This window comes from Meriones unguiculatus, chromosome 8 (assembly GCF_030254825.1).
Source record: "Meriones unguiculatus strain TT.TT164.6M chromosome 8, Bangor_MerUng_6.1, whole genome shotgun sequence".
Taxonomy (NCBI): Eukaryota; Metazoa; Chordata; class Mammalia; order Rodentia; family Muridae; genus Meriones; species Meriones unguiculatus.
The window spans coordinates 121010465-121025916 of record NC_083356.1 but is presented as its reverse complement, the minus strand read 5'-3'; the positions used below and the strand labels follow the sequence as shown (position 1 = coordinate 121025916).

Below are 15452 nucleotides of genomic sequence, written 5' to 3'. Positions count from 1 at the left end.
TGCCCTGAGTTACAGTGACCACGGTCTCTTGTCTACAAACTCCCATGTCCCTTGTACTGGATACTGTAAATGGAAAGAAACAATTTGGAAATACATGACAGTAAGATGGGTAGCTCTGGAGGAAGCTGGGAACTGAGAAAAGACCACTCACTTTACACACATACACAAATACACACACACCCGACACACTGTTTAACCTTCTACCAACCCTAGTTAACTAAGAGCCATGTGGACACAGAAAGGCGTTCCAGAACCCAGTGGTTCAAAACAGTTGAGGAAATGGAAAGTGAAAGCCCGTCCTCTTACTTACTGAGACTAGGTTCTCCTCCACAAAAGGAGTGAGCATGTGAGACCGAATGGTGACCATGACGTCACTGAAATCCAGACCCGAGATCACGCCACTTTTGCTTTTGTCTTTCAGCGCGAAGGCTTGCCTTGCATGCTCCAACTGCAATTCCTGCAGGGAAAGGAGAGAAATAGCATTAAAACGCAACACATCCCAGACACACCTTCCGCAGAGAAAGGGAGGACGGACAGACTTCCCCCACGCATGAGGACATGGAAGCAGTCTGCAGCTCTGAGTTCACAGCAAAGCTTTCCGATTTGTTCCGATTTGAGGCTGACAGATGGGACACACAGTATTATTCCTTGGGGGAAAGAGAATAGATCAGCACTGGCAGTAACTGGAGGAGGGGGAAATTTTACTTAGAGGGTTCCATGAAAACAAAGGATACAACGTTTTTACTGCTTCTAGCTGCTTCAATACTCAGTGATTTACTCTCTCTCCTTCTGAAGACTTTCTTGCCATTTCTGAGAATTTCCTGAATTAAGAATTCACATTCATTTTCAGTTTTTCACTTTTAAATGTTGCAATCAAAGGCAGTCTTTCTCCTCTCTGCATCAGACACCTTTTTTTTCCCCAAATGATTTTTTTTTTTATTTTAAACAAACTCAGTGTGAAATGAAATGAAACTCAGTGGCAAATGAAATACTTCCTAATTCTAAAATAAAAGTTACAGACAGAAAACTGTACAAGCTGTGTTTATTGTCACTCAGTCAAGCTATGGACGCAGTCACTCTCAAACTGTAAAACAATCCAGAAACTCTTTGAGGGCCTGAACTACTGTAAAACCAAATGTTGTAACAAGCAATATCAATAAAGATGGCAAAATGAACCCAGGGATATGATACCAAAGTCTAAACCACAGCACCTCTGTCTCGGGCATCCATGACCATGACGTAATCCACATGGATGAGCTGGCCCAGCACATGGTGTGTTCTTAGATACCGTGGTCATGCTCCTTGCAGCTGGACACTATAGTCAGACTCAGATATCATCCAAAGGCAAGGCTGAATATTATCATTGCCACTCATTCACCAACGCAACTGCCCTTCATTTCTTGGCATTTAAAATACTTTAGGGGACTGAGGGACTCACTGGTAGAATGATTACCTGCTATACACGAGGCCTAGGTTCAACTCCTGGCACCCACACACACACACACTTTTTTTTACATATGTGTGTATATCTTAAAACAAAACAAAAAACCGCAGGGTCTCCTTCATGTAGCCCAGGTTGACTTTGAACTCTCTGTGTAGTCAAAGCTGGCCTTGGACTCCTGATTCTTCTGCCTTCACCTCCCAAGTACTGGGATTATAGGCACACACCACCACATCTGGTTTTGATTATGTTTTCCCATGGACTTTTGAAATCTCAATAGTAATTCAAGTCACTAGAATTAGCTTAGCAAGAATTTGTTTTACACTTCATCGTGCTGTCCATTTGTTTCATGTGGCTCTCTGTACGTGTATGAGATTTCACGATGAACTCTTGAAAATTCTCAGCAGGGTGATGAGCTAAAGAGGAGTACCTCAAACCTTCCAAAGCTTTCACTGGGTCAAGAGCTCCAGGCAGCTCTGCAGTGGAGAGGTGTATGTGGTACGGGAATCAGATAAAGGCTAGGATCCTGCCGCAAACGCAAAAGCTATAGTCACACACACGCAATCTAGCACTCCAGAAGTGGGCTGAAAGATGACAAGTTCAAAGCCAGCCTTTACTACACAGGGACTTTGAAGAAGACACTCGGATGCTAGGTAGGGAAGAGGGCTGGCAGCCTCAGCAATTTCTGCGGACACGGATTTGAAGTTCTTTCAGGGCCATGCTCTGCACCAGCTTCCAGCCTCGGCTCCTCTACTAAAGTCTCCAGCTGGACAATCAACATTTAAGTTTTCTGCTAGGGTTGGTAAAGGGCAGAGAGGGAGGGAGATGATGGCTGATGGAGTAGGCAGGTGACTGCTTGTGTGTGTGGTGTATGTATAAGAGTATGCATGGATGGGAACATGGAAATCACGGGAACATCGGGTGTCCTGCTCCATTGCTCTCCACCTTATTCCCTTAGACAGACTCTCTGCAGGACAGCAGCCCTCAAGTCCCGTGGTCCTCCTGTCTCTGCCTCACACAACCCTGGGATCACAGGTGCCCATCCACGTAAACATGTTCGCCCCCTTCTTTGGTGTGAGTGTTAGGGGTTGGACTGATTCTCTCTCTTTTGTTGTTGCTGTTGTGATCCTCGCCTTTAACAGCTGAGCCCTGTCTCCAGGCCTGACCTGATCCTCAGACCTGTGCAGTAAGCGCTCTACACGCTGAGACACCTCCACATCCCAGGTAGCCGTTCCTTAAACACACCAGACTATCACTTTCCCCAATCCAAGGGCCTTAACACAGAGACACCACAGGGTTCCGGTGAAATGGCCTTACCACAGCACAGATAAACCCTATGCCAGTGGTTTCAATGAGAATGGCCTCCAGAGGCTCATGTTTACTTTCCAGCTGGCAGCTATTTGGGGAGGGTCAGGGGGTGTGGCCTTGATGGAGGAAGTATGCCATGGGGGGGTGAGGGGCTTTGAGGTTTCAAAGTGCCATCTTGAGTTATCGCTCTCGTTTCCTACTTATGAATCAATGTGAGCTCCCAGCCCTTTCTGCCATCATGCCTTTGCTCTGCCATCATAAGCCAAATGAAATGCTTTTTTCCCCTATATATATGGCCTTGGTCATCGTATTTTTGTCACAGCAATAGAAAGGTAACTAAAAGGACTACCATAAACCCATCGTGTTCAATAAGTCCCAATCTTAAATATGAGCAAAGGATCATCAGACCCAACAAAAGCCTCTACTGTGGAAAACAGAGACCCAGACAAGAAGAAAACTTGGAAGGGGCCCGTGTTAGCACATCCCTTCAATCCCAGCACTCAAGAGACTAAGGCAGCAAAAACCAACAGAAAGGGGCTGGGTAGCTGGCTCATCAGCTAAGAGTGCTTACTGCTCTTGTGGAGGACCCATGCTTGGTTTGCAGCACCCATACTGGGTGGCAATGCCAGGTCCAGGGGATCCATTGTCCTTTTCTGGCCCACCAACGGCCTCCACACACACACGTGGACACACACAGGCACATGCATAGAAGTAAGAAATCTTTTTAAAGAGCAAACAGAAGGAGGAAGAGAAAGTAGAAAGAAGAAATCTGGAGCAAACACACCCTGAAGGAAATAAAACTGAAAGCCCCAATCTTTAATATCACTGAAGAGGTGGAGGTGGCGTAACACGCCAGTAAGAACAGCATGCTATCTTTCTGCTTGTTTTGCTTTTTATTATTTGTTTGTTTGTTTACTTATTTTGGTGTTTTCAGGACAGGGTTTCTCTTTGTAGCCTTGACTGTCCTGGATTTGCTTTGTAGACCAGGCTGGCCTCAAACTCACAGAGAACCGCCTGCTTCTGCCTCCCAAAGTGCTGGAATTAAAGGCGTGAGCCACCTTGCACAGCTTATTTTTTTATTTTTTCGAAACAAAGTCTTTCTGTGTATCCCAAGCTAAATTCCAGTTTGGAATAGTCTTCGTGCCTCAGCCCACAGACTGTATGACCACACCCAGCTGTTCCATTAAGATAGATAGATAGATAGATAGATAGATAGATAGATAGATAGATAAGTTTTAAAGGAATATTTAGAAAAGCAAGTGAACTAAAAAATTCAAAATACAACAAATATAAGTTAACAAAACTCAAAGAGCCAGAAGGAAAACAGGATGAAAACTAAAAGAAAAGTGCAAAAAGGGGGAAAAAATGTCAAGAATTGAACTTTTCTTATAAGATTGTACTGAATGCCCAGTAAGATGTAAACTCACATCAGTAAACACCATCCTGAAGGCAAAGCAGGCTCTATGGGCCATGCACACCACCTTTTCCTGACAATGCACCTTGAACCTGTGAGTAGCCCAGGACTCCCTACTCCAAATAATGGGAAAGTTTCTCTTTCCCTGCTAGCAGTAAGCATGGAGAGTTTGCCTTCCCAGTTATATTTTGTAGGAGGGTTGGGGCGGTCAACCCAGCCTGAATCTGTTTTGAGTACTCGGGCAGCAAGGCAAACCATGCCCTCTGAGCTTCTAAGGAAAATCTTCTATTTACCATCCTTAACTCTTTTTCAATTAAAAATGTATTACTGGAGCTAGGTGGACTCGCCTTTAACCCCAGCACTCAGGAGGCAGAGACAGTCAGATGTGAGTTTGAGTCCAGGCTGGCTTACAAAGCAGGTTCCAGGGCCATGGCAGTTATACAGAGAAACCCTATCTTGGAAAAAACAAACAAACAAAAAATAGTATTGCTTTATAAAATGGAGGTGGTGCACACCATAGCATGCACATGGGCATCAGAGGACAATTTATGGTAATTAGTTCTCTCCTTCCATCAGATGGGTTCTAAGGATTGAACTCAGTTCATCAGACTTGCCGGCACCGAGCCATCTTGTTGGCTCTGCTATTTACCATCTTAAATCCTTATGCCTTGGGTATGCTTGCTGTTAAAATCAGGTCCCTTACGGGAAAGAGTGTGGGCGATAAAGGTTATATAATATGTCTATTGAAATAGAGAACTGTCCATATTACCCCTTAGTAACAAGTCCCTCTTCTTTGCCCAGGCAATAACCTGAGGCCACTGATTGCCCTCTCACTCATGCTGCCGCTGCTCGGTTTTGTGAACTTCCATAGTTTCTCATGTGTACTCTCATCTGTACTACCACTATGTTCCTGAATAAAGTTCCTTTGAGACTGCATCTGTTTGTGTCCTTATTTCAATGTCTGGAATAAACAATTAAGACCGGAAACAGCCAGTCAATAAGCTGACCATTGGTCGCAGGCAGGGGGGGAAGCTGGGGTCCTGTTCCCAGAGTGCAAGAGAAATCTACAGTGAGAATGGCACTCGGCTTCTTAATGTCAACACCACAAAGCAGAAAGCATACAGAAAATGTTTTAAAAGTCAACATCCCGTCAAACTGCTTTTCACATATGAGAAAAGTCTCAAAATTATTTTACTTTTCTCAGAGAGCCAATACAGGAAGCATTCCACCCGAAAAGAAGTAAACCATTAATAAGGAAAGATGAAACCTAGGGAGCAGAAGATGCGATGGAATGGAAGGGCAGCTGGGCTTTTCAGGGTGAGGGTGACGGCGGTCAGGGAGTGGCAAGCTCAGCTTCAGCCTCAGACCATCATGGCACCATCCAGTGCCGCTGCTATGGAAAACCCTCTGCTGTTTCCTCGGGACGTTAAATACAGGGCCCAGGACACAGCTCAATGACAGCACTTGTCTGGCACACACAAGGTCCTGGGTATTATGACCATTACCACAACAGGGAAGAACAGAGGGAAGCAAGAGGAACTAAGACAGGATTACTCTATCCATGGGCATATACACAAAAGAACTGAAAAGAGGTCATCTAACAAATATTTGAATGTGAATGTTTGTAGGAGGTTCTGTACACAAGAACCAGAAGGCTGAACAACTTGTGAATGGACAAAAATACAGTCAAGCAATGAATATTAAGTCAAAAAAGAGATAGAATATTGCTATATGATCAAATATGGGTAGCTCTTGTTCTGTTTGTTTCTTGCCCCAAGTGTGATGCAAATGAATGTCTGAACTTCTGATTCCCCTGCCTCAGCCTCTTCAGTGCAAAGATTACGAGTGCGAACAATTACACCCAACTAAAGGCCTAGTGGTTGCTTTGTTTTTCAGTCCTGGGTTTGAACCTATGTTTCACACATGCTAAGCAACTGCTTTACCACTGAGCTATAACCCCACTCCCAACATGGCTAATTCTGTTTTGAAACGGGGTCTCATTACATATCCCTGGCTGAACTAGAATTCTCTCCTGTGTAGACTAGGCTAGCCTCAAACTGAAGAAATCTGCCTGTCTCTGCCTCCTGAGTTGCTGGAATTAAAGGCATGGCCTACACGTGACCTAATACGGATAACTGTTTAAACCATTATGTTGAGTGGAGGAAAAAGACACAGAGAAAAATCCTGTCATACAATGACACCTATGAATTGTCTAGAATAGTTACATCATGGAAACAAAGGGCAGACTGGTAGTTCCCAGAAGCGGAGAAAAAGTTTTGATGGGAAGCATCATCCAAAAGGGTTCAGGCTCTTTTTAGAGGTAATGAACACATTTAGGATAAGACAGAAGTTGCAAAACACCATTAATGTAATAACAGCCAGAAAACTGTTAGACAATTAGTTTTATATGTTATATAACAATGTGTCCTTCCTCTCCCTTATTTATTTATTTATCTGAAAAAAATTTGGTTTTTTTTTTTTTGTTGTTGTTGTTGTTGTTTTTTTTTGAGACAGGTTTCTTTGTAGACCTGGCTGGCCTCAAACTCACAGAGACCCACCTGCCTCTGCCTCCCCAGCTGCTGGGATTACAGGCGTGCTACCATCCCCCCTTTTATTATCCTCTGCTATACTAGGAATCAATCTCAGGGCCTCACACATAGCAGCCAGTGAACCTCACACGTGGCCCTTGATTCTTGCTGAAGATGGAAGTCTCCTAGAGAGTCCCACTAGTGTGAACTTGATAAGTCCCAATAGCATGAACTTGATAAGGTTACTTCCTGTGTTTTAAATGCACTAAAGAGATTTTAGTAAGGACAGCAATGACAGGATTGAGTTAATATTACTAAGCAAAAGTAAGCAAAACCCTGTAGATTCTAAACAAACTAATAACTCTAGTCAGATTAGAGGTGTCCTTCAGTATCTGTAAGGTGTCTGGTTCTAGGACCCAACCCCACTGGTCCTCTCCCAGCGGACACCAAAAGCTATTTGCAGAGACCTACTCGTGTTCCCCCTCAGACTTTAAGCCATCTCTTCCGTATAGCCTACGTGCATCCATGGTTTTTGTATTAATTTATTTATGTAGTGTATTTTTGTCTCTGTGTAAATGTGTGTGTGTGTGTGTGTGTGTGTGTGTGTGTGTGTGTGTGTGTGTGTACATGGGAAGTTAGAGGACAGCTTGAAGGATTCAGTTCTCACCTCATGGGCTAAATGGATCAAACTCAGGTCATCACGCCTGGAGGCAAGTGCCTCTCACTGACCTACTCGATCACTGATCCATCTCACCAGCTCCTCATGTATTTGAAATCATCTCTATACTACCTATAAAACCTAATTCCACCAGAAGGTGGTGGCACACACCTTTAATCTCAGCACTTGGGAGGCTGAGGCAGATAGAGTTTGAGACCAACCTGATATACAGAGTCAGTTCTACAGAGAGACCCTAGCTCAGAAAAAGAAAGAAATAAGAAAAACAAACAAACCAAAAAACCCCATTAATGCAGTGTGGATACTATGCAAATGTAATTTAATTACACTCTATTGTTCAAGGAATAATGAGAAGAAAAAAGTCTGTACATGTTCAACCCAGAGGCAACTTTTTCAAAAAATTTTGTAGCTGTGGCTTCTTGGCTCCATAGGTATGGAAAGTGGAAGGCTATTTTTATGAAATTATAATCATCCCTATGACTATTGATCTAAACAGATTTGTGACATCAGGATAGAAAGAGTGAGGGTAAAAAAATATCCAAGCCTGTGCTTGGCAGTGAGAGGCAAAAGGAGCAGACACATCTGAAAGCAGAAAAATTAAGAAGGGATAACAGACGTTGGCTATTTAAATAAATAGAAGCAAAATGGCTGCAGGGCTTTAACGAGCCTGCTTCAGTGACAGGAAAAAGAAGCATGGGGTTGAGGTGGGGACATCCCGGGAAGGGCGTGTGCCCGTGGGGAGGGCGTGTGCCCGTGGGGAGGGCGGGCGCCTACCTGGAGAAATTGTGTGAATTCCACATAGTTCAGGTGCTTCTTGCGATTGTGCCCAAAATGCAGTCGGATGAACTCGCAGTCCCAGTTAAAAGGGATGTGATGGTGGATAATAGTCTGCCCAAAAATCTCCTTGACATTTTCTTAAAAGGGAAAAGAAAAACGAATCAGCCACGCTGACAAGGAATCAGCCCGTCCACTGCAATGCTCCTACAGAGAAGAATTAAGAAAAGTTTAAAAAGTCAAGACCGGCTGCTTCCGCTAAGAGGAACTGCAAACCTCTCTCTGTGCCCAGAAACCCATGCAGGAACACAACCGATACAAAATATAATTTTTCACTTAAGATTGTGTACCCTTACGTGTAAGGCCACGAGATTCTTAATTTCTCTTGATTTAATTTTAATTAGGAAGCGATTTCTATCTCGCAGTATAAATAGCTGCTACTTTATATTCCAGCATAAAATCAATAGTGTTTCCCAGGTTCCTCAAGGAGCCGAATTAAGCCTTTTATCAGAAGCGTGAATACCTAAATTACAGTATAATGCAATATTTGTCATACTAAGTATGGTTTGATTGAGGCGTGATTATTACATTCACACTAGCCTGAATATGACTATTGAAGATAGCTATAAGAAATACTACCAACAGTGTATCATTACCTCAGCGGTAAAGCACCTTATTAAAAGCTGACAGTGTCAAAAATAGGGTCTTGCCACAGAGCCTCAAAAACCCCCCTCACATCTATGATTATTAGTCTGAACTATTAAAATATTTTAAGATAAGTGAAGTTAGTTTTCTGCTTGTCAACGAAGAGCCATACACGGCACGCTAGCTTTCCAGTAGGTACCAGTCAGTCTGCATGATACAACCAGGGCTCTGCCGCCTGATGCGGAAGCGAGATCAGTCACTCTTACAGCTTCACATTTATTATGAAAATTGGCTCACAAATGACTGGTACTTTAACAAGCGTAGACTGGGTACACTAATTTAGAAGCTCATGCCAAAAAAAAAATCATTAGCAAAATTAAGAAAGCAGGAAGCCTTTTTAGTAATGTCCTAAAAACTAAATTATTTTCCAAATTAAGCCACTTTTATTAGTCAAAGGGTTTTTACCATCGATAGCTATCAATTATCCTAGAGAATTAGTAAACATAGGTTTGACGGTTTACAGTCTTTGCCGAACTCACAGCCGGCGATGGTGTGTGATGGGTTCCTTTGTTTTGGGTACCCCTTTTTCTTAGTGAAAGCACTGCATTTGGGCAGAATCCTGACCTGGAACCCTGCTAGCAGTCTGGACTCGAGGTAACAGCTCTAGTTCACAGGCTGTAGCAAAGCCGGAAGGATGTCAAAGCATTGGATGTCACTGGGGAGATGGGATTCTCCTTTTCTCTCTTAAATAGATGCAGGATTTCATAGCTAAGTAGCAACAAGAGCTCAGCATTTTCAACCCATGCCAAGTATGTTCACCTTAAATGAACATAAACTAAACTCCGTGAGGGGTTTTTAATTCTGAAACGACTTCAATATCGACTCATGTGATTCTGGTTCGCATCAATACAAAAGATCATCTTTAAAGCTAGGCCCTGGGGATGAAGCTCCTGTCAAATGCTTGCCTGTCCTGCATGAGATCATGGATCCAATCTCCAGTATCCTCTACCCTGGAGGAGCGGGGTGAAGGGGGGATGTAAATAAAATTCCAGGTTGTAAAATATGTTAATTTTTAACTTAATTATAAAATAATTTACACAGTAAGGATAATAAAATGTTTAAAATATGGAATACTAGTAAAAATGTTTTTAGGATCCATGTAATATAACCAGTCCCTCTGTTCTCAAATTAACTAACTTTGCTTATTTTAGAAGTCTCACCAACCAGACACAGCAGGGCACGCTTTAACCCCAGCATCTGGAGGGAGAGGCAGGAGGATCTCTGTGAACTGGAGGCCAGCCTGGCTTATATAAGGAGTACAAGCCAACCAGAGCTACAGAGAGAGACCCTGTCTCAAAAGAAAAAAAAAAAAGGTGTTTAAATTAAAAGATGAAAAGTATAGTGGAATGCAGAATAAGGTAACATAAATCATTGCGTATATAAAGCAATGATTGCAAAGATTGCTAAAGAAAGGAAGTTATTTCATAGTAACTTATATTTTAAAGGTGTAGCTCACCTTTAAAATAATTATTTAATATAAAATGTACAGACTGCTACATAGCAGGTCTGAGTCTACCTAATATGATGCTATCTCTAAAGCCGAAGGAAAGGAAAGCTATCTGCATAATTTTTTTATGTAACAGCAGATAAAAATGAATCCCTTTTATATGGTTTGGAAATATCAGAATTTTAAATGCAAAACAGTCTCAAAGTCAAAGACTCAAAAACCTTCAAACAAACAAACAAAATGTAATGGTTTCTATCTTTTTTCCTGACATCATCAAAAATTTAGTTCTTTACTAATTTCTTTCTTTCTTTCCTTCTTTCCTTCTTCCTTCCTTCCTTCCTTCCTTCCTTCCTTCCTTCCTTTCTTTCTTTCTTTCTTTCTTTCTTTCTTTCTTTCTTTCTTTCTTTCTTTCTATTAGGTACTAAACCCAGGGCCTTGATTATGCTAGGTATACCTCCTTCTACCGATCTGTACTCCTCTCCCCCAATTCTTTTCATTTATTTGTTTATTTAGAGACAGGGTCTGGTTTCCTACGCTGGGTCTGAACTCACTCTGAAGCCCAAGAGGGCCTTGAACTTACAATCCTCCTGTCTCAGTTTCCAAGTAGCTGGGATTACAGGCATGAGTTACCATACTGGGCTCACAACTAAATTTATAAAGCCTATTTGAAAAAAAAAAATCTTTATAGCTAAAAACTCCTTGCTAAAGTGGGGCTGTGGATCAGCAAGCTCTCCACCTCGGAGCCATACCCCAGACCTATAATAAAGCTTAAATGGGAAACTCTTTCTTATTAACTTCCCACCAACCTCTGAAAACTTAGTGTCGTTCAAGCAATTAACAAGAGTCAGAGCAGGCTCTCAAACACAGAAGTGGCATTTGCCATGAGTGGTATTTGGGCATTTTCTACTTCTCCCCAAATGGTCCCCTGACAGCTCTGGATGTGATTCTGTTGTGACATTACCCCCCAGTTCAGTAACTACTCCATGATACTTTCAGTCCTTTTCCTCACACCCCAGGCTGCAACTGGACTGACTAGGACTCAATAGACTGGCACCCCTTGAGGTGTAGCCTTCAAATCTGTCCCTATTCCATGACCCTTGCCTGAAGCTGGCTCAGGAAGGATTTAGTGAACCACTCAAGCCTAATTTATCAATACCACTGTTCTCTCACTGGGATGTGTTTACAAAACAAAAGTATGTAGAAGTCCTAGAACTAAGGAGTGTATACCGGCTTGAGGCAATAGCTTTGTCAGCTGCTGCACTCATCCTCCTGGGTCACCAGGTCTTGCATGACCTGAGAGGAGAGGACCACCATTAACCCCGGGCATGCCTGACCCACCTCACTGCTCTGCATAACAATTTCCCACCCAAAGAGAATCCCGCCTTTCCAGCGGCAAACAAGGGTCTTTAGTTCTAAAAAGCGTTCCTTCTGAGCACTATTCCTATGGCCACGGCTCTGGCCCGGCATGACAATCACATCTTGGCAGCAAGATCATGATCCAGGAGGTTATGCTAGGTTGCCATTGCTGAGAGAGACAGGGTCCATTCATGTTTCTGACAGAGAAAACAATAGACCACTTTTTCACTTCCTGCAGAGAGCATGGGCTTAGGGGAAAAAAAAGACGCTTTATAATTCCTTTGAAGAGGGAATTGGGGCCAGATAACAAAAGCAGCTTGCCATTATGGTCTCTTTGCTCAAAAGGAGAAGTGCACGTGATTTGTCTGGAGAGCAGGTAACTGTGACAATGTGATTAAGTAAAAATGTCCCCCAAACGTGTATTAGTCAGTTTAGCTGTATCAGTCACTTCTAAAGACTGGACTGGGTGAAAGACACATTGAAGCATATTATGTAAATATGTCTAAACCGAGGTTTCCATTTACCCCGAAGCCCACACTCTGTCTCCCCATCTCATCCACCCTCATCCCTCCCCTGGTTCTCATGGGCACTTCCTGCAGGGTCTTTGTCACCTTTCTGCAGTACAAAATTACCTCTGACCGGGGCTGGCACTCTCCTCCAAGACTGCCACCATGCCTGCTCCATGACTGAGCCTGGAAGGAGCTGCTGTACCAACGGTGTGGCCAGAGAACTCCTCCTGTAGGTATACAAGCCATCAGCCCCGTGACACAGCCCGCCTACCATCAGCCCAGCTTGACATCCTGATTTCAAGGATCCCAGCCCAGCAGGAGCCGCCACTTCCGACCTAAAGGCTTAAGAGCAAGCCTTCTTTATTGCCAGGGGAAACTTTCTTTTTTTTTTTTCCTCAACAGCTGGGATCCACCTGCCCGGTTCTTAGGGTGACTGGCAGAGAGGTCCTCAGGACGGACACCTGTGGTAAATGGTGACTATCCTTGTGAACAAGTGAACGGACACAACAGCGAGACTTGTAGATGTGCTTCTCGGTGAAGGAGAAATTGGGAGGAAAGAAGAGGAACAACGGGGAGCCCAGAAAACAAACAAACAAACAAACAGCAGCAACAATAACAACAGAAAAGATCAACAGCAGGAACTGGTGGAGGGCGCCCCAACCACAGCATGCACTCTCTCGGCTCCGGGCACTACTTCCAGGAGGGGGTTAGTGTCCTGGGTGAGCTCCCCGGCATGGCACTCTGGGGAAAGGTGTGTGTTAGCCCTTTACCTACCTCCGGAAGGGATTACTGTGTGACCAGTCAAATAGAGGAGTCCTGCTGGCAAGTTTGCGTAAAGGTTCATTTCTCAGGAAAGATGAGTTCACGGTTAAAGAATATCACAGAAGCTACAAGCCTTAACACTCTACCATCAAGTGGCATAAAACCCAGGGAGCCCTCTCTTTTAACCCCAGACTCTAAGCTGCTTTAGTAGCCTTGTGTGTTTTATTCAAAAAAGTCCTTTCTGTGATGTCTGGGAGCAAGACAAAAAAATCCTAAAATTTCTTCCTGACTTAATCAGACACCCGTGCCTCCATTTGCGTTGTCTTAGGGCTGTTAGAATCTCACACTGTCCCTTCTACAGTCGTGTCTGCACGGAGAAAGGAGACATACAGTGTTCTCAGTATTTGCACTTCCATGTCCTGACACTTGGAATAAGAGCGATCCTTACGGCTTCCCTTTTGAGAAGAGTCTAGCTGACAGGCACAAATGGAATACATTTTTTACTTGCTGTATGCCGTACGTCCTGACAACCAACACAGTACTATATCACTCCTGATTTAGAAGGTTTGTGCAGCATGGCTGTGTCCTTGGAAAGGTTCATTTTGATGACTTTCCAGTCCTAACAAACACACACAATGAGCATGAGTGTTTAATAGAAAATCGAGAGTATATAATATGTTTTATATTTGTTTATTAGTAAACAGGTACGAGTTTCTTTTGGTTTTGTTTGTTTGGATTTGTATTTTAGAATTAAATCTTTGCTAGGGCAATAAATACCTTCTTTTAAACTGTTTGAGTTAAACGCATGGCAGCAAATAACAGCTTGTTGCAGTATTACCACTTAACAGGGGTCAGGTTACCTATATCTAATTCTAGCCAGCCGGATACCAGCACACTAGTGGGTAACAGTGAGACACGGACACATATACATTGTATCCAGCACACACCATGCAAGGACCTCCACAAGCTCAGGCCATCTGGCAGTAACAGAGATACAAGCCATTAAGTAAGTGCCCACAGCATGCATCAAAAGTTTATTAAAGATTTTTTTAAAGAGAAAAATACTAATACTCCATTTATTTAAAAAGAAAATACAGAAACAGAACAGAACTCCAGCATCCTTTCCTGAGCTTTCATTCTAAAATGTATTATCAAGACCTTGATATAAGCCCTGTCTCCAGAATGGAGGCAGACATGACAACAACACAAAAAAAAGACCCTTGTCTAGCACTCAAGAAAACGTTTGATGCTACTATGTGTATAAATACTTGCTAAGATGCTACAGCGTAACTATATAACTTGATGTGCATAAAACAAGAGCACAAATGAGAACACTATATGTACAGATACACAGGTAACGCCAACATTGTTGTCAGAGTCCACAGAATACAGCGAGGGCAAAGCGATCGCCTCCATTCTCTTACAGTTTGCATCCTCTATCTCTCCTCGTGTGCATAAGAGAAAAGTGTACCTTAAATAGCTCCAGCTAAGAAATGGCAGGCCATTTGGTGCAAAGGATTTAACTCTACTTAAAGTGAATTATCAAGTTTCTTTTCTCTAAACATGGGTCTGTAAATATATAAGAACAATTAATTTTATTAAATGGATACAAACATGAAAACTGACCTTAATCACATACCCAAAAATCCTACAAAAATAAACTTCAAGTTGATGATTTCTTTACGCAGAGAATCTGGAGCCTTGAAATGAGTAAATCTTAAAAATCCTATTATATGGCATTTGCTGAACATAACAATTTCAGTGCTTGCTGTCTTAAAGACATAAGTCAAATAGTACCTTCTTTATAATCATTGCTTTCAGGTTAGTTGAGAAAGTTGGCCTAAGAGCGTAGCTTGAGCTCAGCGCTTACCTAGAATTCACGAGGCCCTGGGTTCAACAACCAGAACCACAAAAAAAGAAAAACAAAATTTATATAAAAGTGAATCTTTCTATCTAGTAATAGAGGACAGAAAGAGGAAATGGTCAAATTCCTTACAAAATAAGAATGAGGGAAAGAGAAAGAGTGAAAGAAGGAATGGGAGGAGGGAAAACAGGAGAACCAGAACACCCTGGGCAGGGATCCCAGAAACCTTTAGTTATTCCATGATGATCTTTTATCTGCACATTACAAGCAGAAAATAAGAAAGAAAGCCTTTGGGGTGGGATTCATATGTCCTTCAGATTATGGAGGTTATTAAAACTCAAACTATTTTTTTATCCTGACTATATTTCTTAAAATCCTAACTCATAAATCATAATCTAAGGGAAAAACAAAACAGCCATAAAATAATAAAGTTAGGACCTAATGTCCCTGAGCTTTTATCTTCAGGAAGTAAGGTGTGTGCCAGCCACTCAGCTGCTTCCTTTATTCATTTTAATCCTCTAATCAGTACTGACAGGAACCTGCTGATGGTCTGTTGGATGAAATGTCTTCCGTGACACTTTTAAACAGATAAGTTGGAGAAAGCAACCAAATGGAAGAGACAAAATATTAAAGTAAGAGACACAATAAATGTCTTTTTTCTTTTTCTT

General features: G+C 42.5%; 1 protein-coding gene across 3 annotated transcripts in view; it reads right to left on the bottom strand.

The window, feature by feature from the left end:
* The window catches only part of Slc25a12 (solute carrier family 25 member 12), an 84447-nt gene that overhangs the window by 31971 nt on the left and 37024 nt on the right, over positions 1 to 15452 (bottom strand). The window contains exons 1-4 of one of the 3 annotated variants that reach the window (XM_021639228.2): positions 12933 to 13032; positions 12282 to 12385; positions 8142 to 8281; positions 311 to 457 (exon numbers count right to left, since the gene is read on the bottom strand). In XM_021639228.2, coding sequence (XP_021494903.1) covers positions 311 to 457; positions 8142 to 8281; positions 12282 to 12333 — 339 coding nt within the window. In that variant the 5' untranslated portion in view covers positions 12334 to 12385; positions 12933 to 13032. Of the gene's footprint in view, positions 1 to 310; positions 458 to 8141; positions 8282 to 12281; positions 12386 to 12932; positions 13033 to 15452 lie in introns of those variants that run through there. The other 2 variants (XM_021639227.2, XM_060390465.1) reach the window with 2 other exon arrangements.